The 25149-nt window shown below is 37.8% G+C and overlaps 2 protein-coding genes across 2 annotated transcripts; one reads left to right on the top strand and one right to left on the bottom strand.

Annotated features, from left to right (window-relative positions):
- Positions 1-275: 275 nt before the first annotated feature.
- On the bottom strand, positions 276-3777 carry LOC125807233 (uncharacterized). Its single transcript, XM_049486955.1, has 7 exons — positions 3497-3777; positions 3181-3355; positions 2728-2908; positions 2572-2655; positions 2268-2375; positions 1110-1379; positions 276-773 (listed from the first exon to the last, which is right to left on the bottom strand). The coding sequence occupies exons 1-7, from the start codon at positions 3774-3776 to the stop codon at positions 672-674; spliced, it is 1200 nt and encodes a 399-aa protein (XP_049342912.1). The 5' UTR covers position 3777; the 3' UTR covers positions 276-671.
- A 6557-nt stretch (positions 3778-10334) lies between these two features.
- Positions 10335-10691, top strand: LOC125807270 (uncharacterized). The gene has a single exon (XM_049486982.1). It carries the CDS (start codon positions 10335-10337, stop codon positions 10689-10691), a length of 357 nt encoding a protein of 118 aa, XP_049342939.1.
- Positions 10692-25149: the final 14458 nt, after the last annotated feature.

The raw sequence follows: 25149 nt of genomic DNA, 5'->3' as shown, positions 1-25149 counted from the left end.
TAGCCCATGGAGTTTAAATAATAAGTAACTTATGCCTTATGGGGCCACGCTTTGCACTATTTCACCAAGATCCTCTTTGCGGATTACCCATTTTTCTGCTCATTAGCAAAAGATAAATAGACATTGAGAGAAAAATGAGCATGGAGAGTTGTTTAAAAACTTTTGATATGTAGAAGAGCAAAAACTTATTTGCTCCATTCATAGAAAGGAAGAAAGATTAGTCTTTAAAGACTTCTTACCAGGAGCAAAAAAATCAAGAGCACACACAATTTGAGGAATACCTAGTGTATTTCCAGAATGCAAAATCAAATATGTTAACTCAACAGAACGTTAATAACAAGTTCGATCCATTACATTGTTAACACAACACAACTATTTACAATCCAGTGTTCCTTACTGATGCCACTAACATCAGAGGCCTTGATTCATTTCATTCCATACACAATCTACATTGTGCAAAATACACTTCAGCGTTTTGGGTTTAAAAATTCAGTTATCTACATCTATACATTCCACCAGGCACAAAATAACAAAACTTTCTTCACCAACCGAATCTACATCAATACATTCCACCCCGCTGCCACAAAAAACAAAAGGTAAACTTTCTTCACTAACCGAACATAGCTTGTGAATCGAGCAGTTTCTGCAAAACAAATGTGAAGGGCCATGAATCATGAACAGCTTGAAGAACCATCAGACAAACAGTGATCCCATATTAACTTCAAGTTGTCTTCAAGCATTTTAAGCACCAGCTTTTCATCAATCGTTTGCTCCTGCATTTTCGGTAAGAAAATATAATTAACTTAATTATTTCAGTAGGGAAGGAGCAAAACAGAAAGGCTTATCAATTCAACAATGAAGAGACACTGCATGGTCTTGTTTATATATCCTTAGCACATGCCAGTTATGAAACCATTCGCTAACATGAGCTACTGTAAATCTGAATAATAACTTTTTAAATGTAAATTCTTTGAATACATACAAAAAGTTGGATAATTTCCGACAGAAATGAACCAGATTGGAACCAGTGATAAAATTTTAACTGAACTAGATCCAAATGTATTACCAACAGAAATATACATAATTGCTCATCAGGAAAAGAAACCTACCTGCAATTGGGATAAAATCCCAGGCATTTTCAGGTTAGCTTCATGTGCAACCTCACCAGTTGAAGATCTGAAATCAAATCGATCTGCATGTCTAAGCTTAAGCCTAATTGACGAATTTCCATATGATTTTGCAGTTGTGTGCCAGGCACCGGTAACAGCATATTGACTCCCTGAAGAATCCTCGCCAAAGGGCCATCTCAACCCACCCTTAACTTCTGAGTCCAAAACGGCAGAACCAATAAGATTTTTTATTTCATTGATCTCATCATCCTGGAAAAAAGCAGAGAGTAATCCATATAAGAACACATTCTTAAGCTATAGAGATAACACTACCGGTGTCCTTTCAGTTGAGAGTGCAGAAGTCATGATGAGAAGATGGAAATTAAAGTGCATATAAAATAAGTTACACAGGAAAAGGTCCTTGTTCACTGGAGTGGAGGTAAAATATGGACATTAAAAGTGCAGACAAAATTCACTGGTACTCTAAAATCTATGGGTTTTGTTAATACCTGTACTTGCCAATGTAAATATCAAAAGTATCATCCCTGGTACTATATGACCGGACAATTTAAAGGCATTAGACTTGAAGAAACATCAAAGGATACCTCATTTTCCAACTAAAGGAAGTTTGATTACTTGGTGTGTAACTTCACCTTTGGTTGGGTTTTCGAAGCCCTTAAATCTTATTAAGATAAGGGTAGCTACTTTGAGATCCCAAAGCAAATCAAATTCATTAAGTAACCACACTAGCACTTGAATGCATATGAAGAATATCTTCATTTCTACTTTTTGCCGCTGTATTCTTTTCCTTTTTTTCTCTCTTCTACTTACCCTCCTTTGGATTTCATTGTAGAAATGATTCATATCTAGCTCAATCCAGTAACTAGAGGACTCCAATAGCGCACAGTATTTGAGCATCTTAACCCTACTGGAGTTCATAGGGTCAGCCCAATAGGCTATTCACTTTGCTGTTCACAAACATCTAACCCTTCCCCAAATCCACGAAACATGAAAAAACAAGAAATTTCAACCAAGAGTAATTAAATGGAGATGTTTCCAGTTTCGGAAAATATAAATCCAAATATTGGGTGGAACTTACAAATACGAGTATACGACCTATGACTTTCAAGATATTTGATCCAAAATGAAGTAACTTACAGATAAACCCATCATGATTTTCTTGGTATGTAACATCAACCTCAGGTCTAAGCCTTTGCCAAGACAGCTCATGTCTGCAACCATGTTGCGTACTTGGTTCAGCTCAATCTAAAAGAAAAGGCGTAGCGTCAGAAGATTGATAAGGAATGACAAACTGCAAGAAGTAAAGCATGCAAAAAGATAGGTAAGAAAGAGGAGGTAAATATGTTCATGACAACAATTAATGTTGTTTTGCTAGTTGGAAAATAAACAGTTAATTGGGCATCTTACAAGTTCATTAAGAACCGGGGAACGGAGGACTAACCTTATGGAGCTGAATTTTCTCCTGATCCTTGACCACCGTACATTTGCAGGTGACAGTTGAATCAGCGCGCATGTTGTCTGAAAGCTACAAAGCACAAGGGATACTACTAAAAGAACCAACACATAAAGAGACTTGTTAGAAACATGAAAATATTACCTTGACGTAGTATAATTCCTTCTCCTCCACACATTCTAAGTCAAGTTTTTGAACTGCAAGGTTTCGTATATATTCCATAGATGAAAGAGGAACATTGGTATAGAAAGATTTTTTCATTTGCCTCAACGTAGTTTCACTTAATAGGTTACTTTTCAGGGATTCTTGACTTTTTGCAGAAATCCTACAAGACACAGAATTTGAGGAGGATTACATGTTAAACACACACTGGATTTAATCGACTCAACAAAGTACTGCTTCAGACACCGCAAAAGAAGAAGCATTATAACATCTAGGAGAAAAGTTAAAAGAGTTACATGTCAAAGTAAAATAAGTCAGCGATTGACAGAAATTCTAGTTTTAGGTAAGTTCTAATTTGCCTAACAAGACAAAAATTGTGTACTATAATAAAATGGATTTGAATAAAACTGATTATGAGAAATGAACAATACTAACCCATGAAACAGAATTCTTCCAAAACGAGCAACTAGACTCAGCTTCAATTCTTCCGTATTAGATTCCTCCATTTCACATTTCACATGTTGAAATGACAAAAGTAAGTCCTCCATCACACTATTAGCCACCAAACGCCATGGCTCATCCATAAGCTCATTTGTTCCTCCACTGCAACCTAAAAAAGTACATATATTACAGAATTAAGATCTCAAAAACAGACAAAAGGATTTTAAATTATTTGAAACCCTGATCTACCAAACTCTAGAAAATCTGTAATTTCAGATTTTGCAGAAAAAGAACAAAAAAGTAGTAGTACCTTGCATTAGGACCAAACGAAGAGGATTTTCGTCAGATTTTCGGTCGATAGAAAGACGTTGGAGCTTCACAAGAGATGAAAAGTGAGAATCATCAGTCAAACCAACAGGGAACCATTTCCTAACTGCACCATGAGCATAACGGATCTCAAACAGAAACTTTTCCTTTCTCTTGAAATTCAGGTTTTTTCTGAAGGCAGGTATGAGGGATTCCGGTGCGGGAGTTGGTTCCCGCGACGGCGAACCCTTTGTGTGCCTCTTGTGTGGTGGAACGTAAGACATGGCTCAGTACGATCAGTTGCTCAGAGAGACTGTTCAGTTGTAGACTACACTAAAGTCTTCTTAAAAGGGAAAATACATGAAAGAGTATTTGGATTGGCTTACAATAAAGTTATTAATGATATTCCTTAGTTCAATTTTATTAGACAACAAGAAAGGTAGTTTGACGGATGGCGACTGGTCGCCTTCCTACCACAAAGCAATTTTTTTCTATTAAATTATAGAATATGCTAGGTAAATTGTCCGCGTTTCGCCCGGGAGTAATCTACCCTAATTAGGTCAAATTTTATTGATTTTGTACTGTAGTTATTAGCAAATTTTATTGATTTTGTACTGTAGTTATTAGCCCGATATGGTTTAAGGTTTGCTCCCACTTTTTCCCCATTATGAGAGTCTTCGTTTTAATGTTCTGAATAATACATTGAATAATTTATTCTTAATTTTAACTTGTCATATTAACATATTGCTGACCAAGAATTGTCTAAGACATGTAATGATTTAATGTACTGAATAATTTATTCTTAATTTTAACTTGTCATATTAACATATTGCTGACCAAACATCGTCTGAGACATGTAATATTTACAAAAGACTGGGAAACTATGTACATGTAGTCCATCTTGAACGGTAAATGAATAGTTTTATATTATATTCAACTAGTATTATAGGGATAATAAACAATTGTTGTATTTTTAGATGGATTCTATAGTAAGTTCAGACATTTTCCCACAAGAATGGGAAACCGCATAGTTTTTCACATAGTATTATAGCAATCTCAACTAATACGACACCTTGTAGGCTAATCCGTTAGCTTTGAAATAGAGAATTTTCTTTAACTTCTCCATTTTCATAAAGTATCAACTTAGTAATTCTTGGAAGTAACCAAGTTTAAACATTATCATACACCTATTGATAGACTTCAGGCAATCAAACTCCCCATAAGGCTGTCAATAATTGCATTCATAAGCTCATTTAAATGCTAGTGTAAACGGGGTTAACGATAGATTTACTCTTTGCAAAATTGTCCGAGCATCCTAACAACTTGTATTTTTCATCCAATCCTTAGTAAATGCCGTTACTTAACATATCATATTATTGATCCAAAGAACATGGTCAGCATTAGCATATAGCCGATTAATACAATCGAGTATTATACGCGTTGCACCAAACTTAAATGCCCACCTTTATTTCCTTGGCCTTTTAATTTTATAATGTTTCTCTTGCTTGGTTAGCTCATTTTGAGCCGATCACCACGCTCCCACGATGTACCAATTCCCTAACTACGGGGGTGCAGAATCACTTTGTCAAAATCCATTCGGAACAAAGACTATAAAAGCGAAAACAAACAGAAACACCAACTATCATTTTTTTTCTTCAGCCACATGTGTACAATTTTTTCTTGTGATCCTCATTAATTTTACCCTTGATCATCCATTATCCCTTTAGCGTTTAGACTTTGTACACCCTTTATAGTAAGGGTATCTTGTAATTGCTGCAGCAACTTCCAAATGTGTATGAGCAAGGGTATCTTCTAATTGCTGAAGCAACTCCAAATGTGAATTAACTATGCCGTCCCAAGATGCATCGGTATGACATACCATGGAATAATACCGGATTTGGAAGATAAAGTCTGCCCCCATGAAGTGTTTTCCCTTGGCTCACTTTGTTTGTTGTTGACTCTCCAGCACCCTATCGAAACGAATATGGCACAAAGTTAGCAGGACAAAGTTTGTTAGCTTCAGACATGTCACTAAAAAACAATCATTGTAGAGAAAACTATAGAACATGTGACTCAATCTTAAATGACCCCAAATTATGCAGTGAGAAGACTGCAAAGTTACCTATAGTTTGATAGAAGACGACTCATCCAAAAGTGAGGTACAAAAAGAAACCACACTGCCTTTGTGGAAGAAGAATTAATAGCAAGCTGCATATGTTGTACCGTTCTTATTCACGCGAATCAGCAGACCACATCAATCTTCTCTATCATGGCTGGCCTCATCAGGGCTATAATATCTACTACCAATATCAATATCAAGCTGCACAGGTTGATCTTCTATTGGTTGCACATTCTTTGTAGTGTTTGAAGAGGTACTGGTATCGCTGCCCGGAGCTCTGAGTATCTTCAATCCACATGAATTAACTCAAAGTTTTTGTTTCCTTAATAGGCAACTACATGCCTATTCATCATAAGCACAACTTCACTTCATTGTATTGAAGAGGTAATTGTTTTACACGATTCAAGTATTGAAAAAATATTTGCACATCAAGAAATAAAAAAGACCACACCGACTACTAAAGGAATCCCCAGTATATTGTTAAGCATTACTACTATATACACTGAAGTGCAAGTGAAATAATTCAGTATTGAACTATTTTCCTTATCCCGTGTTTTTATAAGCTTATATGCCAACCCCTATTTCTTTTTCCTTTTTGTCTTAGTGGTTAAGTTGCTTCTTTCTTTTAAATTTGATTCTACCACAGCTCTCTCGCGTTGTATGAAGTTCGGTATTTCGCCTTGCAATATAATGTTTTACCCTGTTACAAGTTAGAGTTACCAGCAGAACTAGCAGCAATTCATCCAGTCTTTCACATTTCCTTGTTAAAGAAGTGTGTGGGTGATCTGGCATCAATAGTACTATTAGAGAGTGTGGCTGTGAAGGATAGTCTCACTTATGAGAGGTGCCAGTAGAGATTCTTGAGTGAAGGTTTTATGGAGGAGTCAGTCCGTAGAGGGAGCTACTTGGGAAGCAGCCATGAAGGCCAAGTATCCTCATCTATTTCCTTCTGATTCCATTTCAGCTTAAGGAAATAGTTCCTCTCACGTCTCTCAGTTTACTCTTGTGAAAAAATAATCTTAGTATCTTGTTCCCTCAGTTATTCTTGCATTTCAACATATTTGCATGTTCTTCGAACTCAATTAAGTTATATATCAAAGTCTAGTACTTAGTGGAAGAGATTGTATCTCGTTCCCTTCATACTCAGCTTGTTTAGACTTTATTCAAGGATGAATGTTCCCAAGGTGGAGATAATGTAACACCTCGGACCTCAAAATGAAAGAAAATCCCAGTTTTTAGAAAAATTGGTGCCAGTTTCGATGGAACCACCCACGGACCGTAGGTGGGGTTCTATCATTAAGGCCTACATGCTGATGATCTCTAACCCCATCACGGTCGACCAGTCCGGTCCGTGGTTAGACTTACGGACCGTAGGTTTGACCGTAGGTGAGGGTCAACAGCCAATTGGAGGGAATTGGCTGTTGGGGCAACTTCAAATAGTATGTAGGATTTCACTAGTGGGTTCCTTTCATCAACTAATTTCCTTCTGTTCAGTTCCTTGATTTTCTATATCTTGTTTAGCCTTAGGGTTTCTAAAACCTTGGGTATTTTGTGTGACTTAGATGTTGTAGTATCCTGAATCGAAATATCATGTTTCTTGGAAAGTTTGTTTATTTCCTTGCATGAATCTCAGAACCCTAGTTGTGTAGATTCTCTTAGTTCATAAATTACCCGTGCTAGGTCAGTTAACCAGATAATCATGCTCTAGTTTCGAATGTTACATTATCAGTATATAAGGGTTGCATTTCCAGATTTGTATGTCAGCATTTTGAGGTATTCAATATGTCAACATTTCAGTAACATTTCCAAATAAGTTCATAAGGAGTTTTTGAGTATAATCTCTTTTAAAAGAATATTTTGAGTAATAATCTATAAGTTTAAGAGTGAGGAAATAGTTTTAACCATATGAGCATGAGTTATATTATTAGGAGTAGTATTGAGCACCAATATGGGGACGAGTTAAGACAACTCAAAGTCCTTATAAACCATGTATGCCTACGTGGGTAAAAAGGGTCATACTCTTTAGATGATTCCTCGTTTCTTTTAAAGCATAGCTTAGTGGATCAACTTAGTTGAGAATATCTTATACTCCGGCAAAGTATATGACTGTTCTGGCAATGTGGGCGAGACGATGTATCATCACATAACTCATAGTGATGGTTGTCAGTTAGAGAATCTCCTAAATAAGAGTAAAAGAGTATTATTGTATTTTTAAATACATTGAGTTATTATCTACTGTTTTAAAAGCTTTCTGTATAATGCATCTTTACTTTTTCTTTTATATTAAACTGAGTTGAACATTTCTAAGTTGAGTATCTTGAGTATGTTTTAGTAGCCTTGAGTTGAGTTGAATTGAGTTGCGATGAGGTGAGTATGTTCTTCCTTTTTATCAGTTCAAGCTTATGTCTGTGTTTTATATTTCCCCTTGCATCCTCGTATATTCAATGTACTGGTGCCATTTAGCCTGCACCTGCATTTTTTATGATGCAGATACAGGAAATTAGGGTCATCAACAAGTGCCCCATTGATACCACTTGCAGTCCCAAAATCATTTGGTCAGCCTCCTTGCTTCCGTATAATCCCTCATTTGTTTCTATAATTTCAATTTTGTTAGGATGATCGGGGGTCTTGTCCTGACATCCCTCATAGTATAAGAGGCTTTACATACAGTAGTAGTTGAGGAGTCTTTTCCATTTTCATTTTGTTAATGTTTAAGACTTGAGTTTCCTCTATGGCCAGTTTGAATAATTTTAAAGTTAATCATTTTGAGACTTGAGTTAAATCATTTTATTATGAATTGAGCTACTTTTGAATTCTTATATTTATGAGTATGTCTTTCGCTGAGTATTGAGCAAGGCAAGGGTTCGCTTGGGAACCATCAATAGTTCTCGAGTGCCAGTTACGCCCAGGCTATAGGCTCGGGGCGTGAAAAACTTGATATTAGAGTATAGAGTTCATGAGTCCTAAGGTGTGTACGAAGTATTTTCTATAGAGTCATAGTTATCGGTGCGAAGCATGCCACATCTATAATTAGGAGGAAGTTACATTTAGGAACTATCTCACTTCTTTCATATTCTTTACTTGCGATAAAGCTCAAATCTATAAAAGTTTCTTTCTTATTCGTGCTAGCATGTATCTATCAGATCTTGCCTCCATGAAGAGTTGCTCGAGGGCGTCCAGCTATGAAGAATGCTTAAATCCTCAGGATTAAGGTGTGCTCAAAGCACCAGAAGTGCAACCCCAATGAGAGGTCACTAATACTGAGTTTCAAGATGCTATCCAGATGTTGAGTCAATTTGTGACCAACCAAGCTGGGAAACAAAGAGGGAATTGACAAAATGTGGTTGATACATCGAGGATCTATGAGTTCTTAAGGATGAATCCTCTATACTTCACCGGTTCAAATGTCACTGAGGATCCAAAAAACATTGTGGAAGAACTGTAGAGAGTGTTTGAGGTGATGCATATTGTAGATGTTGAGCGTGTGGAACTAGCTGCATACCAATTGAAGGGTGTTTCTAGAGTCTGCTACGACCAATGGAAGAAGAGTAGAGCTAAAGGGGAACCAATTGTGATTTGATCTGTGTTCGAAGAGGCCTTTATAGGGTGGTTCTTTCCCGTGAACTGAGAGAGGCAAAGGTAAGAGAATTCCTCACTCTTAAGCATGAATCCATGAGTGTGCATGAGTATAGTCTCAAGTGCACTCAATTGTCCCGCTATGCTCCAGAGATGGTTGCTGACATGAGGAGCAGGACGAGTCTGCTTGTATCTGGGTTATCTCACTTGTAAAGTAAGAATGGCAAGTTAGCTATGCTGATAGGAGACATGGACAGAGAAAGGCTAATGATCCATGTGCAACAGGTTGAGGAGGATAAGCTGAGAAATAAATACGAGTTTTGGAACAGGAAGGCTACGACAATAGGAAATATGTGTGGACAACAGAAGAGTAATGTCAACCAGTCATCTTTTCAACAAAAACCAAATGGACCTGCTTATCATCTTCTAGTGCACCCTCACAAAGAAACAAAGGTGAGTTTAAGAATTATAATTCTCAGAAGTTCAGAGCTAGACCTGCACAATCTCAAGGTAGTGCGGGTTACACGTTCCACTGTGCCGAGATGTGAGGTGCAGGTGGTGATGATCACCCCGGGGTATGCGCTAGCGCCCTTGACAGGCACTCCAGAACCCGCCGACGCTCGTGAAAACCCGGGTTGGCATAAGGAGGAAATTGGACTCATGCATGTGCTAAGTGTGGTAGAAACCACCCAGGAGTGTGTCGTGATGACTCCACTCATTGTTTCAATTGTGGTCAAGCAGGTCACTTCATGAGAGAGTGCCCTAAGAACAGGCAGGGTAATGGTAATTGAGGCAATAAAGCCCAATCTTCTTTGATAGCTCTGCCAGACAGAGCCACACTTGGAGGAGCTACTTTAGGGACAAACAAATGAGCAAACCGTGTGTATTCTATCACCAGTCGCCAAGAGCAAGAGAATTCACATGATGTTGTCACTGGTATGATCAAATTCTTTACTTTTGATGTATATGCATTTCTTGATCCAGGTGAGAGTCTATGTTTTATGACTCCATATATTGTTATGAGATTTGATATCCTTCCTGAGCGACTTCTTGAGCCCTTCAGTGTGTACATACCTCATTGTGAGTCTATTCTAGCTGAGAGAGTTTATGGTGATTATACTATTCTAGGAGGATCAATGATAGGCTGATGACGATTAAGCTAGTCATTGGAGGATGTACTTTGAGTGTCATTAGTGCTTATGCCCCTCAAGTGGGCTTGGACGAGGAGGCCAAAAAGCGCTTTTATGAGGATTTGGATGAGGTAGTTAGAGGTATACCGAATATCGAGAAGATTGTCATTGGTGGAGATTTTAATGGCCACATCGGGGCAACTTCTAGTGGATTTGATGATGTTCATGGAGGCTTTGGTTTTGGGGAGAGAAATGGAGGTGGAACTTCGCTTCTAGACTTTGCTAAGGCTTTTGAGTTGGTGATTGCTAACTCATGCTTTTCGAAGAAGGAGAACCACTTGGTTACCTTTCGTAGCCCGGTAGCTAAGACCTAGATAGATTACTTACTCCTTAGGAAGGGTGATAGAGGTCTCTTTAAGGACTGCAAGGTCATCCCAAGTGAAAACCTCACTACCCAACACAAGCTTTTGGTGATGGACCTGAAGATTAAGAGGGATAGGAGGAGGAAGATGATACCTGATCGACCGAGGATTAAATGGGGTGGGTTGACCCCTGCCCTTTCTCGGGAGATGGGTGAGGAGCTGATGGGGATGGGGGCTTGGAGTGGTAGCGGGGATGCGGACAGCATGTGGAATAAAGCAGCTAGATGCATTAGGGAAGTTGCTTCTAAGGTGTTAGGGGTGTCAAGGGGTAAATTTGGAGGCCATAAAGGAGATTGGTGGTGGAATGGGGAAGTCCAAGGTAAAGTGGAAGCGAAGAAGGCTGCATACATAAAATTGGCGGAGTGCGTAGACGAGGAAGAGAAGCGGACGCTTAAGAAAGTCTATAAGACGACAAAGATAGAAGCTAAGTTAGCTGTTACGAAGGCGAAGACGGCAGCTTTCAAACGCTTGTATGTCGAGCTGGGGGACAAAGGTGGGGATAAGAAGTTGTATAGGCTCGCAAAAGAAAGAGAGAGGAAGGCGCGCGACTTGGACCAAGTGAAGTGTATCAAAGATGAGGAAGGCAAAATACTGGTGGAAGATACCTCCATCAAGCAAAGATGGCGAAGCTACTTTCACAAACTTTTAAATGAAAAAGGGGAAGCAGACATTGTGTTGGGTGATTTGGCACACTTTGAAAGACTTTGGGATTTTGGATACTGTAGGTGCGTTAGGTCCGAGGAGGTTATACGGGCTATTAGTAGGATGAGTAGGGGAAGAGCGACCGGACCCGATGAGATTCCGGTAGAATTTTGGAAGAGCATGGACAAGGCGGGCATAGAGTGGTTAACTGGGCTGTTTAATGTTATCTTTAAGACAGCAAAAATGCCTGAAGAATGGAGGTGGAGTACAATGGTTCTGTTGTATAAAAACAAGGGTGATATCCAAAACTATAACAACTACAGGGGTATCAAATTGTTGAGCCATACTATGAAGATTTGGGAGAGCGTGGTGGAGATGAGGGTGAGAAGAGGGGTGTCCATCTCTGAGAATCAGTTTGGATTCATGCCGGGACGTTCGACTACCGAAGCCATTCATCTTATGCGTAGACTGGTAGAAAAATATAGAGAAAGGAAGAGAGACCTACTATGGTGTTCATTGACCTTGAAAAGGCCTATGACAAAGTACCGAGGAATGTCCTCTGGAGGTGCTTGGAGTCTAAAGGAGTCCCGATGATTTATATTAGGGCGATAAAGACATGTACGGTGGAGCCAAGACTCGGGTTAGAACAGTTGGAGGAGACTCAGAACATTTCCCAGTTGAGATGGGGCTGCATCAGGGATCAGTCCTAAGCCCTTTCCTATTTGCTTTGGTGATGGACGAGTTGACGCGGTCTATTCAGGAGAAGGTCCTATGGTGTATGTTATTTGCGGATGACATAGTACTGATTGATGAGACGCGGGACAGAGTTAATACGCGGTTGGAGGTGTGGAGACAAACGCTGGAGTCCAAAGGGTTCGGGTTGAGTAGGACCAAAACAGAATATTTGGGGTGCAAATTCAGTGATGTGGTGGATGAGACAGATGTGGAAGTGAGACTTGCCGCACAAATCATTCCTAAGAAGGAAAGTTTTAAGTATCTTGGGGCTGTAATCCAAGGGAGTGGTGACATCGACGATGATGTCACACATCGCATTGGGGCTGCTTGGATGAAATGGAGGCTTGCCTCTGGAGTATTGTGTGATAAGAAAATTCCACCGAAACTTAAAGGTAAGTTTTACAGAGTGGTAGTTAGACCGGCCTTGTTGTATGGAGCGCAGTGTTGGCCAGTCAAGAACGCACACGTCCATAAAATGCATGTTGCGGAGATGAGGATGTTGAGATGGATGTGTGGGCACAGTAGGAGAGACAAAATTAGGAATGAGGTTATTCGGGAGAAGGTGGGAGTGGCCTCTGTGGTGGACAAGTTGAGGGAAGCGAGACTGAGATGGTTTGGACATGTGAAGAGACGGAGCGTAGATGCCCCAGTGAGGAGGTGCGAGGTAATGGTGGTAGAGGGTACGCGGAGGGGTAGAGGTAGGCCCAAGAAGTATTGGGAGGAGGTGATTAGACAAGACTTGGCTATGCTTCACATTACCGAGGACATGACTCTAGATAGGAAGGAGTGGAGGTCGCGTATTAAGGTTGAAGGTTAGTAGGGTTAGCGTGTTGTATTCCCTTGCAAGGGTATGGGTTGTTAGCGTTTGGAGTAGACCTAGCCTTATGTTGTTTACTGCGTTTCACGCATCGCATTACTTTCTTGTTGTTATTGTCTCATTTGTTGATTATACGCTATCTTTTGTATTGGCTGTTATGTTTTATATATATCTCTCCTGTCACTTAGATTTGTTGTTCTTGAGCTGAGGGTCTCCCGGAAACAGCCTCTCTACCTCCACGAGGTAGTGGCAAGGTCTGCGTACACTTTACCCTCCCCAGACCCCACCTAGTGGGATTTCACTGGGCATGTTGTTGTTGTTGTTATGCATGTTCTTATGAAATTGATGAAATATGATATAAGTTGCTTTGAAAGTAAAGTATAAATGTTGTTGTTGTTGATTGTTGTGAAAGGATTTCTTACATAATACTCAATACATGAATGTGAAAGATTTTCTCACATAAAGGATTCTTAGAGTTGAAAATCTTTCTTAAATAAACTATGAATCAAGTTTACGAAGCTATTCTAATGGTAAGATAAGAGGTGATTACCCATGTCCCCATAGTAAAAGATAAGAGGCGATTACCCATGTCCCTTTAAGATAAGATGAATATGATCAATGACTATTCCGTGGGAATTATGCTTAGTACCGAGTGGACAAGTGGTTATTACTTGTGTCGCATAAATTGTACCATCATAGGTTGTCTTATGTAGACACTAGCTAGTTGATCACTTAAGCTAGAAGTTTATGGTTCTCACCTTGGAAAGTGAGGACACCTCTTTTTGCTGTGAGGTAGACATCAGATTCCATGTTTATTTCACATGGTCTCGATGTCGGTTATGACAAATTTCCCACAACAATAATGATGAACTAAGGTTACTTCTAAAAGTATCGCACATGTGTTCAAAGATGATTTTTCTTGCATTGACCATGATTATGATTATACTTCAAAATTTCTTATCTTTTGTTTTAGGCATAATAGATAAACATGACCCTTAACTTGGCGTCAGCAGGAAACTATGACTTTTAACTTTAGGTGTGCACAAGTAGGCACTTACAGTTGAATAAAATTGAATAAATAGACACATTCGTCCTACATGGCATCCTATATGACAATTTTATATCATACTGGCATCCTATGTGTATTATGCCATGTAGGACACGTGTTTCTACTTGTTTAATTTTATACATGTTTAAGTGCTTACTTTACTGCACTCAAAGTTGGAGGGCATAGTTGTCCATTGAAGTCAAGTCAAGAGTCATGTTTATGTATTATGTCTATGTTTTAACTTAATCTTTGCATGTCATGAAAATGTCCTTTAGCATGATTTGGTTACTTTTATGCATTGCTATCATTCTTGGTACATTACTGTACTAACACAAACTATTGCTACCTTCTTCTAAATATGTAGGGTCCGACGCTCTGATTCCACATCCTCGTGGCTAGAGATCACTTTGGTAGTCTTGAGTAGTGTGAGTCCTTATGTTTCGAGGACCATACCTTTTATTGCTTTTCATCTTTACTTTACAGATGTTGTATGTGATGCCAAGGTTACGTTCCGATCACTCTTGATGTAATAGATGGCTTTGGGACTATGTAGACTTCCGCTTCATTTTTACAAAATTCTTTATAATATGAATTGTCTTTTAAAAAAAACTCTTTATTTTCTATTATATTGTTTATGAATGCCAAGTGGCTAGTGTAAGGCCTCTCGGGGTCTTTTACGCCATGTACACCTAGAGTATACGTTGGGTCATGACGAACTTGGTATTTAGAGCACAAGGTTTAGAAAGGTCCTAGGAAGTCTCATAAGCCACATCGAGTAGAGTTTTGTTCATGAGTGTGAAGTGTGCTACATTTATGAATGATAAGCTATAACATGTTTAGGAAACTCCACTTCTTTCATTACTCTAAGCCATACGATAGAGTGTAACTTTATATGTCCTTTATCCTAATCCTTATCTAATGCTTTTCAGTATATGGCCCCTCGAAGAGCATACATTAGGAGGAATGTGAACGAGAATGTGGAACAAGAAGTTCTTCCTCAAGCTCCTCAAGTTCCGGTCAATCTTTTGGCTGAGCAAGTGACTAATTCAGAGTTTAAGGCTTCTTATCAAGTGTTGTCTCAAGCCATGACAACTCAAGCCAATAGGGAGATTTTGGTCCCCGTGAACCCAAATGTGGGTATGACATCAACTAGGGTGAGAGAGTTCACTAGAATGAATCCCCTAGAGTTTCATGGTTCCAAGGTTAAGGAAGATCCTTAAGAGTTTATTGATAAAATGTATAAGGTGTTGATGATCATGGGAGTGACGCCGGTGGAAAAGGCGGAATTTGACACTTACAAACTTAAGGTTGTTGCTCAAGTTTGGTTCAACCAATGAAAGGAAGGGAGGGTGGATGATGTGGGTCCTCTCTATTGGGAAACGTTTAAGGTTGCTTTCCATGATAGGTTCTTTCCCCTTGAGATGAGGCAGGCAAAAGTACTTGAACTCATCAACCTTCGTTAAGGAAACATGAGTGTGACGTAATATGCTTTGAAGTTCACACAATTGTCTCGGTATGCTCCAACTATGGTCGTCGATCCTGGGACAATGATTAGTAAGTTTGTTTCTGGTGTGTCTGAAATGGTAATTAAGGAATGTCATAACACCATGCTTATCAATGAAATGGACATTTCTCATCTTATAGTTCATGCTTAACAAATAGAAGAGGAGAAACTTAAGGAAAGATCTAAGGAGGTGAAGAAGGCAAGTACAAGTGATGGTGACTTTTCACATTCCAATGATCCTCCTAAGTTCAACAAAGATAAGGTGTCTAACCCTAGGCCTCAAGGAGGAAATGGTAGTGGATCTTCATTGCCTACTTGTGCTAAGTGTGGATAGTAGCATGAGGGTAGATCTCTAGCCGGTTCTAATGCATGGTTTTGTTGTGGTAAGACGGATCACAAGATAAGGTATTTTCCCTTAGTTGCTAAGAATGAAGGAGATAATTGTCGACGGGCTCAACCTAATCCCTCGTCCGGGTTCTAGTAGGAGTCATAAGCAAAATAGATTGTATGCACTTCAGACTCATTGCGAGTAAGAGGGTTCTCCCGATGTGGTTACCGATATGTTAAAAGTCTTTCATATTAATGTTTATTCTTTGCTTGATCTCGGTGCTACCTTCTCTTTTGTGATGCCATATGTGGCTATGAGGTTTGATATTCTTCTGAATATGTTGTTAGACCAGTTTTATGTCTCCACTCCTATCGGTGAATCTATTGTGGCTAAGAGAATCTATAAAAATTGTCTTGTTTCCTTACCCCATAGAGTCACGCATGTTGATCTTGTATAGCTGGATATGGTATATTTGATGTCATTATTTTTATGTATTGGTTGCATTCTTATTATTCCTCTATTGATTGTAGAACCCGAGTGGTTAAGTTTCTGTTTCCAAATAAGCCTATCCGAGAGTGGGAGGGGGGAATTCTATGCTAGATTGTTGGTTTGTTTCTTGTCTTAAAGGTAGAAAGATTATTTATAAGGGTTGCATATACCAACTAGTTAGGGTGAGGGATACGGATTCTGAAACCCCTACTCTTGAGTCGGTCTCCATTGTAAATGAGTTTAAAGAAGTGTTTCTAGATGATCTACTTGGTATTCCTCCCGAAAGAGAAATAGACTTCGGTATTGACCTTCTCCCACATACACAACCTATCACTATTCCTCCTTACCGAATGGCTCCAATAGAACTTAAGGAATTAAAGGAGCAATTGAAAGATTTGTTGGCTAAGGGTTTCATCCAACTGAGTATCTCTCTGTGTGGTGCTCCAGTTTTGTTTGTTAGAAAGAAAGATGGTTCACTTTGTATGTGTATTGACTACCGAAAACTGAACAAGGTTACCATTAAGAACAAATATCCTCTCCCCAGGATAGATGATTTGCTTGACCAACTACAGGGATCAAGTTACTTCTCTAATATTGATCTCTGGTCGGGTTATCACCAATTGAGGGTGAAGGAGGATTATATTCTGAAAATGGCTTTTCGAACTCGATATGGTCATTATAAGTTTTTAGTGATGTCATTTGGTTTGAAAAATGCTCCAGCTGGATTTATGGATTTGATGGATAGGGTATTTAGACAATATCTTGATATGTTTGTGATTATGTTCATTGATGATATATTGATCTATTCGAGTAGTGAAGACGAGCATACCGATCATTTGTGGATTGTGTTATATGTCCTCAAGGACCAAAAACTTTTTGCAAAGTTTAGTAAATGTGAGTTTTGGTTAAGGTCTGTGGCTTGTAGAACGGAAGAACAGAACCTTACAAGACATGTCAAGAACTATGATTGTTGAACACACACTCTCTCCCACACAAGTACAACATGTCATGTGTTGAATCGTTATTTAATCAAACCAATCTTGAAGAAAACTCCATGAGAATTATGGAATAGTAAGAGACCCCACATTAGCTACTTTCATCAATTTAGATGCAAGTGTTTTGTTCATAACAGTTGGAAAGACAACATTGGTAATGCACGAAATGATGAAAGTATATTTCTTGGTTATTCTAATCCTAGCATATCTTACAAAAATTTTAATAACCGAACTTTAAGCATTGAAGAATCTATTCATGTTGAGTTTGATGATTCTAAAAAATCTATTGAGATTAGATCTAGTACAAATGAGGAAGATAATCAAATTATGATATCAACCCAAAAGGAACTAAATAGATTAGAAGAGTTGACTGCTGAAGAAACTCCTATCGAACGAATAAATGAAACAGTTCCGAACAAATGGAAAAGTGAGCCAAATTATCCAAAGAAGTTTATCATCGGAGATCTCAATGAAGGAATGAAGACTAGAGCATCGAGAAGAAATGAAGCAAAGGTTGCTCTCATCTCTTAGATAGAACCTAAGAAGATAAATGAGGCTCTTACTAATGAACACTGGGTAAAAGCTATTAAAGAAGAACTGGATCAATTTGACAAAAATCAGGTATGGACTCTAGTACCAAAGCTTGAAAACAAGTCTATTATTGGAACCAAATGGGTATACAAGAACAAACTCAATGAGTCTGGTAAAGTGATAAGAAGTAAAGCTATATTAGACGCTCAAGGCTATTCCCAAGCCTCAGCTATGATGAGACTTATGCCCCTGTAGCAAGGTTAGAATCTATTCGATTACTTCTTGCATATGCTGCTCATAAAGGTTTTAAATTATTTCAAATGGATATTAAAAGTACTTTTTAAAATGGTTTTATTGATGTAGAAGTGTTTGTAAAACAACCTCCTGAGTTTAAAAATTCAAAATTTCCTTATCATGTTTTCAAACTATCTAAAGCTCTTTATGGTCTCAAATAGGCATCTCGTGCATGGTATGATAGTTTAAGCACTTTTTTAATAAATCATGGATTTACAAGAGGAAAAATTGATACTACTTTTTTCATCAAAAGATATTCCCCTGAGATTCTTATTATTCAAATTTATGTTGATGATATCATATTTGGAAGTGTTAATATATGTCTATGCAAAGAATTTCCTGACCTAATGCAAAGTGAATTCGAGATGAGTATAATGGGAGAATTAACATTTTTCCTTGGACTGCAAATCTTTCAAACATAAAAACGTAAGTTCTTATGTCAATCCAAGTATTGTAAGGAATTGATTCAAAAATTTGGTATGGAAAGTGCAAAAACTGTAGGTATTCCCATGATTTTCACTTGCTCTCTTGATAAGGATGATGAAGGTAAAGTTTTGGATGAAACAAAATATCGAGGTATGATTAGATCCTATAATATCTAATTGCCAGTTGACCGGCCATACTATTTAGCGTATGTAAATGTGCAAGATTCCAGTCAGCTCCCAAAGAATTGCATCTTACTACTGTAACAAGAATTATTCAATATCTAAAAGGAACTATCTCTTTTGGTTTTTGGTATCCTAAAGAAAAGAATTTTTTTCTCAAAGAATTTTTTGATGCTGATTATGCAGGTGACAAAGATGACAGAAAAAGCACCAGTGGTACATGCCAAATTCTTAGAAAATCTCTAATTTCCTGGAACAGAGTTTTGTATATCTTTCAACCACAGAGTCAGAATATACAGCGATAAGTTAATGTTGTGCACAAATTCTATGGATGGTACATATATTAAGTGATTATGATCTATCTTTTAAGTCTGTTAAAATTAAGTGTGATAATTCTAGTGCTATTTGTCTTTCAAAAATATCTATGCATCATTCTCGTGCTAAGCATATTGACATTAAGCATCATTTTATTCATGATTGTGTGTTAAATGGAGACATTGAAATTTCATTTATCAGAACTTATTTTCAATTAGCTGATACTTTTACTAAACCTCTTTTAGAAGAAAGATTTTGCACTCTTCGTAAATCTCTGAATATTATTGAAAATCCCTTTATTTACTGATTATTGTTGTCTGTATTGATGATTTTCCTTTTTTGAAAAATTTTCTGACTCCTCGTTTATTGTGTTTCCTTACTTCAATTAATTTCCTTCTGTTTTGGCTCATTTTTTAAGCCTCCCTCTACATTCTCTTAACACAGTCCCTTCAATGGTCTTGTCTAAAATCCTTCATCTTCTTCTTCCTCTTTTCCTTTATCTATCCATCCTTTCCCTCGTTATTCTTTCACTTCACTTCTGCTTTCTTTCTCTCTAATGGTGAAAACTCCAATCGTTTCCACTCCTGTCACTCGTAAAAGTTCTCGCAATAAGAACAAGGACAAAGCTCTGTCATTTGTATCTATTGAATCTGATTGATCTGATGATATATTGCCTCCAACATTTTTTTCTTCCTCTCTTGGTAAGTTTCCTATAGATTATATTGAGTAGGGTTCTTCAAAGAAGAAATTCAAGTTCAATTTCAACAGTACGCTGATGAAAAGGTAGATTTCTGGAAGTCTTCCCATGAAATTCTTTTTCATTCATTCAAAGACAAAACGCTTGTGCATGGCAGGGTAGTCGACCTTGATCTTCTCTCCTCATTAGACTGTCCCATCAAACCCTTCTATGAGTTTCAAGGTTGGGCTAATATCTTCTCTATTCCTATGGAAGTTTATGAACCTCTTATTCGTCTCTTTTATGCAAATCTTCGATCTCCTAAGGCAGGAAAAAATTGAATATTTGGTTCTTGGTAAGCGTATTTTTCTAGACTGCAAAACAATTGACTCAGTCTTTGGTATTTCTTGCTCTGGTGTTATGGCTCCTCCTAAAAATTGATGGCCCTCTGAGTATGTTGCTTTCTTTTATCAGGCTAAGCGTAAATCTATTTCTACTTCTCTTACCTCCAGGTTCGAGGATGTAATGACCTGGGAGTACCTCCTAGAAGTTAAATAGTGAACTCGACTCCGAAGGGGTCTAGTACAAGCCCTTAGCATACATCATTGCATACGTCATAGAATAAAAGCGGAAAATTTAAAACTTTTTCTTCAACAATCGAAGTCACTTTTTACAGAAAAGAAAGGAGTCTAAACATTGTCTCATTGGCCATCTATACAATCGAATACTTAGACATCCAGGGATACAACCCTTGCATAGTTATAAAATGAAACTAATAAAAGGAACTACTAAGATATCTATCAAGTAAGATATTGGTCCCCGAACTTGAGGACTCATCAACTAGCTTGGAGGATCACCTATTCCAAGCCCTTTGAACCAAAACTACCATCTCCATGAACCAACCCCCTACATTGTAGAAAACATAGAAATATGGGTTAGCACAAAAATGTACTAAGTATGGTAGCCATGCACAAAACCATTAAAACATGCATGGAAACGAACATTTCATTTAAAATCATGCTTTATGCCATTTTTGAACATCATCTTTGAAATAGTTGGAGAATGCAACCAATAAGGAAACTCACATACACTTCATTATAACCTGAGAGATATCATTATAACAACAAGCATAGTCTCCAATATCAATATAATACACATCACAATCTTCACAATACATAGCCTCTGATTATACAAGAATACACGGTTAAATACCAAGACCATCACATCATGAAGTAATCATCACATAAGCAACCTCTAAAACACATTTGTGCAATGTATGGTAACTAACACGTATTTACAATGTACAACACAAATCCAATACACATTCATACTCATTTCATGGTAAAGCCATTACCTTAGTAACCTCTGGGGAACACTTGTGCAATGTGGGGTTAGCGTCCCATAATACCAACCCTACTAAGTACTCATTTGAAGCTACCTTAGTGATGCATTACGTCTTTAGACTTCATTATATGCAATATTCATAGTTAAGGAAATAGTCATGTACATTAATTGAATACAAGGAAGTTCATGCATAACAACTATCCATTCAATATACATACATGCATTCGAATCTCATCATAATGCAAAGGAACCATCCCATGGCATCCTACTAAGTCTACTTGTGCAATGTGGAAGTGAAGTCCCATACCCCCACTCCTACTAAGTAAACTCACCAAGAAGTCATAGTATAGTTCATGTCTCATTCATTATTATAGGGAAAAGTTGCCATAACCGACATACACAATGTGAGCTACATGGAATCCAGTGTCATATAACCCCACACCGAAAGAAGGCGTTCTTACTTGCCGAAGGTAGAACTAATTATTTTTAGCTTCTAAGTGGATCCACTAGCTAAGTCCTATGTTTGGCACATAGTTATGGGATAGGGAGATTGCTACTAGAAACCCAACCTATTGCATTAGCGGAGGAGCTCCCATCTCATGAGTTTACTATAGATGACCCAACCTATTGCATTAGCGGAGAGGCCTTTTCCTCATCCTCCATTTCCACTCGGTACTAAGCATTATTTCCCAATTATACATAATTAGTATGGAATTGTATCTACATGTGTGAAGTCAAACTTTACCATTCGTTCAATACAACTCACTAAATAGCTCATAGATTCATTTAACGGTGAGAACTAACTTTCAACCTTAGAATCATCATTAGTATGTGAGTATAACTTTCACACCAAGATCATGTGTTCTCATGAGAATGGACTTTCAATCAACACAATAGGATCATCATGGTCATGTACATTTCATGCATAATAATGAGTAAAGGTGCATATGAGAACTATACTTTCAATTAAAACCATTGATACATCATATTCATGTTTATTCATGGAATGTATGTGTGCATGATTGTCCTCACAACAGCACAACAACAACAACATTAACATCATAGACACCTCCCTTCTCAAGGGGGTCACAACATGTACATAATATCCCAACTCATGCAGGATTCACATATATTGCATTTAAGGATCTTAGACCATGTAAATCAACATATCTAATATTCATTACAATAGACATAGATACATTCATCATAGCAACACCATCATGATCATAACATAACATTCGTATTCATATCGTATCATACTTAGTCATATCTAGGGTTGTAGGGGAGAGGGACCTTATCTCAACACTACCATACATATGGCAAGTAATTACCTCCACCATAAGTGGATCAACAATTCATAATTAGAATACTTGATAAGTAAACACCCCCACCATAAGTGGATCAATCCAATCATATATAATAACTTCACATAACACTCCTTCAAAGATGGCCCTTCAAGGACAAGAGTCAAGATCAAGTCTAACATCTTAGATTTGGCACAATAGATAGAAGAAAATCATAATCCAACAACATAACCATTATGATCATATTCAAGGTAATTCATATCTATAAGATTCTATCATATTCCATTCATGTCTAGGTGATCTAAACTAATGTCATTCATCAAGAAATTCATCAACCCTAGAAGATCACATCTAACCCCTCAATTTGCCTCTTTCATGATATAACCCTAGACCAAGTCAATTTCATCTTAGATTCATAGGGTAATCAAGAATACATGTATAACTATACTTAGATCATGTAATTACATCATAAACAACTCTAATTCAATCAATTGAATCAACTTCTAACAACATTCATTGTACAGAGAAAAGTCGTAGCTAGGGTTGGGGAAAACTCATGGATTCTTTAGATTTGAAGTTAAAACCATCTAAAATAAGTAGTATTACCAATAATAAACATAGTTCAATCTTTAAGAGAAACTCAGAAAGGAATCCATGGGGTTGAGTTGAAACCCTAGCTTTTGAAGATTTCTAGAATTGAATTAAAAGCTTTTGAGAGGGCTCCATGGGTGGTAGCTACCCATGGATGAAAACCACCATACCTTAGGTGTAGAAACCCATGACAATCCAAATATAAAGCCTCCATCTTCAAGCCCCTAGGTTGGTTTATTCAATGGTCTTCAATGGTGTTTTTGGAGAGAAGACTTTGGGAGAGAAAGGGAATTGGGTTTTGATTTGGGGGTCTTTAGTTGAAGTGAATAAATGAATTCGTTTAGGGTCCTATAAGTTTATATAAGTCATTAATTAACCACCTAATATACCTCCCTTAACCCCCACTTAATTAACTAACTAAAACACTAAACCTCAACTTAACTGAAAAGCTGTCAAAACAGTCCAACCTACGCCTAGCCTTCCACGGACCGTGAATCAATCCACTGGCCGTGGTTGGCTTCCGTGATTTGGGACTGTGGCTCTAAATGTTGCAGGCTTCATGGAAATCTAAGTATGGACCCACACCCTTCATCCACGGACCGTGGTCTGGTCTACGGGACGTGGAAAGCATCTGTAAGTCACCACTTAGGTGATCAAACATTGCTGTCTAGGCAGCATTGGGGGACTGTTTTCTCAAGGACCCCTCGAGTGTTTTTTGAGGAGTCGTACTCGGACATTTAACCCCTAAACATGACATTCTAAGTATGGGAGTCATTTCTACAAGTTTTCACCCTCATACAACACTCCAAACTTCACGACAAGGCTCTTAGAACTCACTAGTTCAAATTACTAGTTTCCGGACGTTATATTCGTTTCTTGACATTTGACCTCTAAACTCCTAAATCTAAACTTGAAAAACCATATTACATAATTTAATCAATTTTACAACTTCAACCCACATGAGTGGCTCTAGTTTCACCTACTAGATTACGTCAAGCTTCCGTTACGTCTTACTAGTTTCTACGGGGTGTTACAGAGGAGATGTCCACTGCCATTGTAAACACGCTTATCTACTTCTTGCGCCCTCGCTAATTTGTGTTTATGATTCTCTGTAGATTTTGTAATGGGTTGTTGCCCTCCCTTTAAAATTGTTGTTTTGTGTTTTTGTTAGATACCGTCCTCTTTCCTTTTTGTTGAAGCCAATGGGGGAGAATGAACTCTCTTTTCTATGTGTTGAACTCCTATATGTGTTGTATGAATTTGTCCAATATGATTGTTGCTATTTTATATCTGGTGTGTTCAAATATAAAGTGATCTATTTACAAGAGAATAAACTAAAAGGAGGAAAATAGGCATACTATCATTCAGGGGGAGCTAATGAAGTCTCAGTCAGCTCAACCAGTCAACTATCAAAGTAGGGAAGTATCACTACTATATTGTCATCATCAAAAAGGGGGAGATTGTTAGTGCGAGAATTGTATTAATGTTGACCAACTATTGACCTTTGCAGTATATCAAAAGGAAAGAATCAAACCCTTGCAGAATATCAAAAAGGATAGAATCAGAGCATGATCAAACATAGGCAAAATCAGTGAAATCAAATATCCTGCAGATCCCCAGGCGATGCGGCAATCAGGACAATAGTCAAGGAAACTTTATCGACTACAAGATCAATCAATGGATCAGTAACGGCTATAAACACAACTGGCCTCAATATGATTTGAATAAAGATATATCCAATCATCAAGGAATAAAATTAGAGATCCATGTCACTCAAAGGAAAGCTGAAGATTGCGAAAAGGAACCTAAAGATCCATGGAAAGCTGAAGATTGCGAAAAGAAAGTTGAAGATTGGCCTTTGCCTTACTCTTGGAAATAAGGATTTTTAGTTATATCTTTCCAAGGATCAATTCTCTTGGGTTTTTGTCTCCTCACAAAGAAAGATTCAAGCTTTGACTACTATCTATAAAAGGTCGAAGAAAGCCAATGACTCAATTATACATTGAGTCTGAATCTTCATAAATTCTCTACTCTACTTTTAACAAGAATTGTACTACTTAGTTCTACTGTGTAGTCAAAAAGAGAGGAGAGAAAAACATTGTTGGTAAGGTTGTGTATCAAAAAAGAATGAGAAAAGAAAAAAATTGAGTGTAGACATAGGAACTATACTCTAAACTTCAACTCTTTTTAAA

This window comes from Solanum verrucosum, unplaced genomic scaffold, assembly GCF_900185275.1.
Source record: "Solanum verrucosum unplaced genomic scaffold, falcon-dt-bn FXZP01000153.1, whole genome shotgun sequence".
In the NCBI taxonomy this organism is placed as follows: Eukaryota; Viridiplantae; Streptophyta; class Magnoliopsida; order Solanales; family Solanaceae; genus Solanum; species Solanum verrucosum.
The sequence above is the reverse complement of the archived record's forward strand: the minus strand, read 5'-3'. Positions and strand labels throughout refer to the sequence as shown.

Excerpts from the sequence above, each read along its gene's own strand:
- LOC125807233 (XM_049486955.1), bottom strand. The coding sequence starts at position 3,776 with ATGTCTTACGTTCCACCACACAAGAGGCACACAAAGGGTTCGCCGTCG. Across the intron at positions 2,909-3,180 it reads GGAAGAATTCTGTTTCATGG|GATTTCTGCAAAAAGTCAAG; the intron begins GTTAGTATTGTT and ends TGTGTCTTGTAG. Across the intron at positions 2,656-2,727 it reads AGGAATTATACTACGTCAAG|CTTTCAGACAACATGCGCGC; the intron begins GTAATATTTTCA and ends TGTGCTTTGTAG.
- LOC125807270 (XM_049486982.1), top strand. The coding sequence starts at position 10,335 with ATGACGATTAAGCTAGTCATTGGAGGATGTACTTTGAGTGTCATTAGT.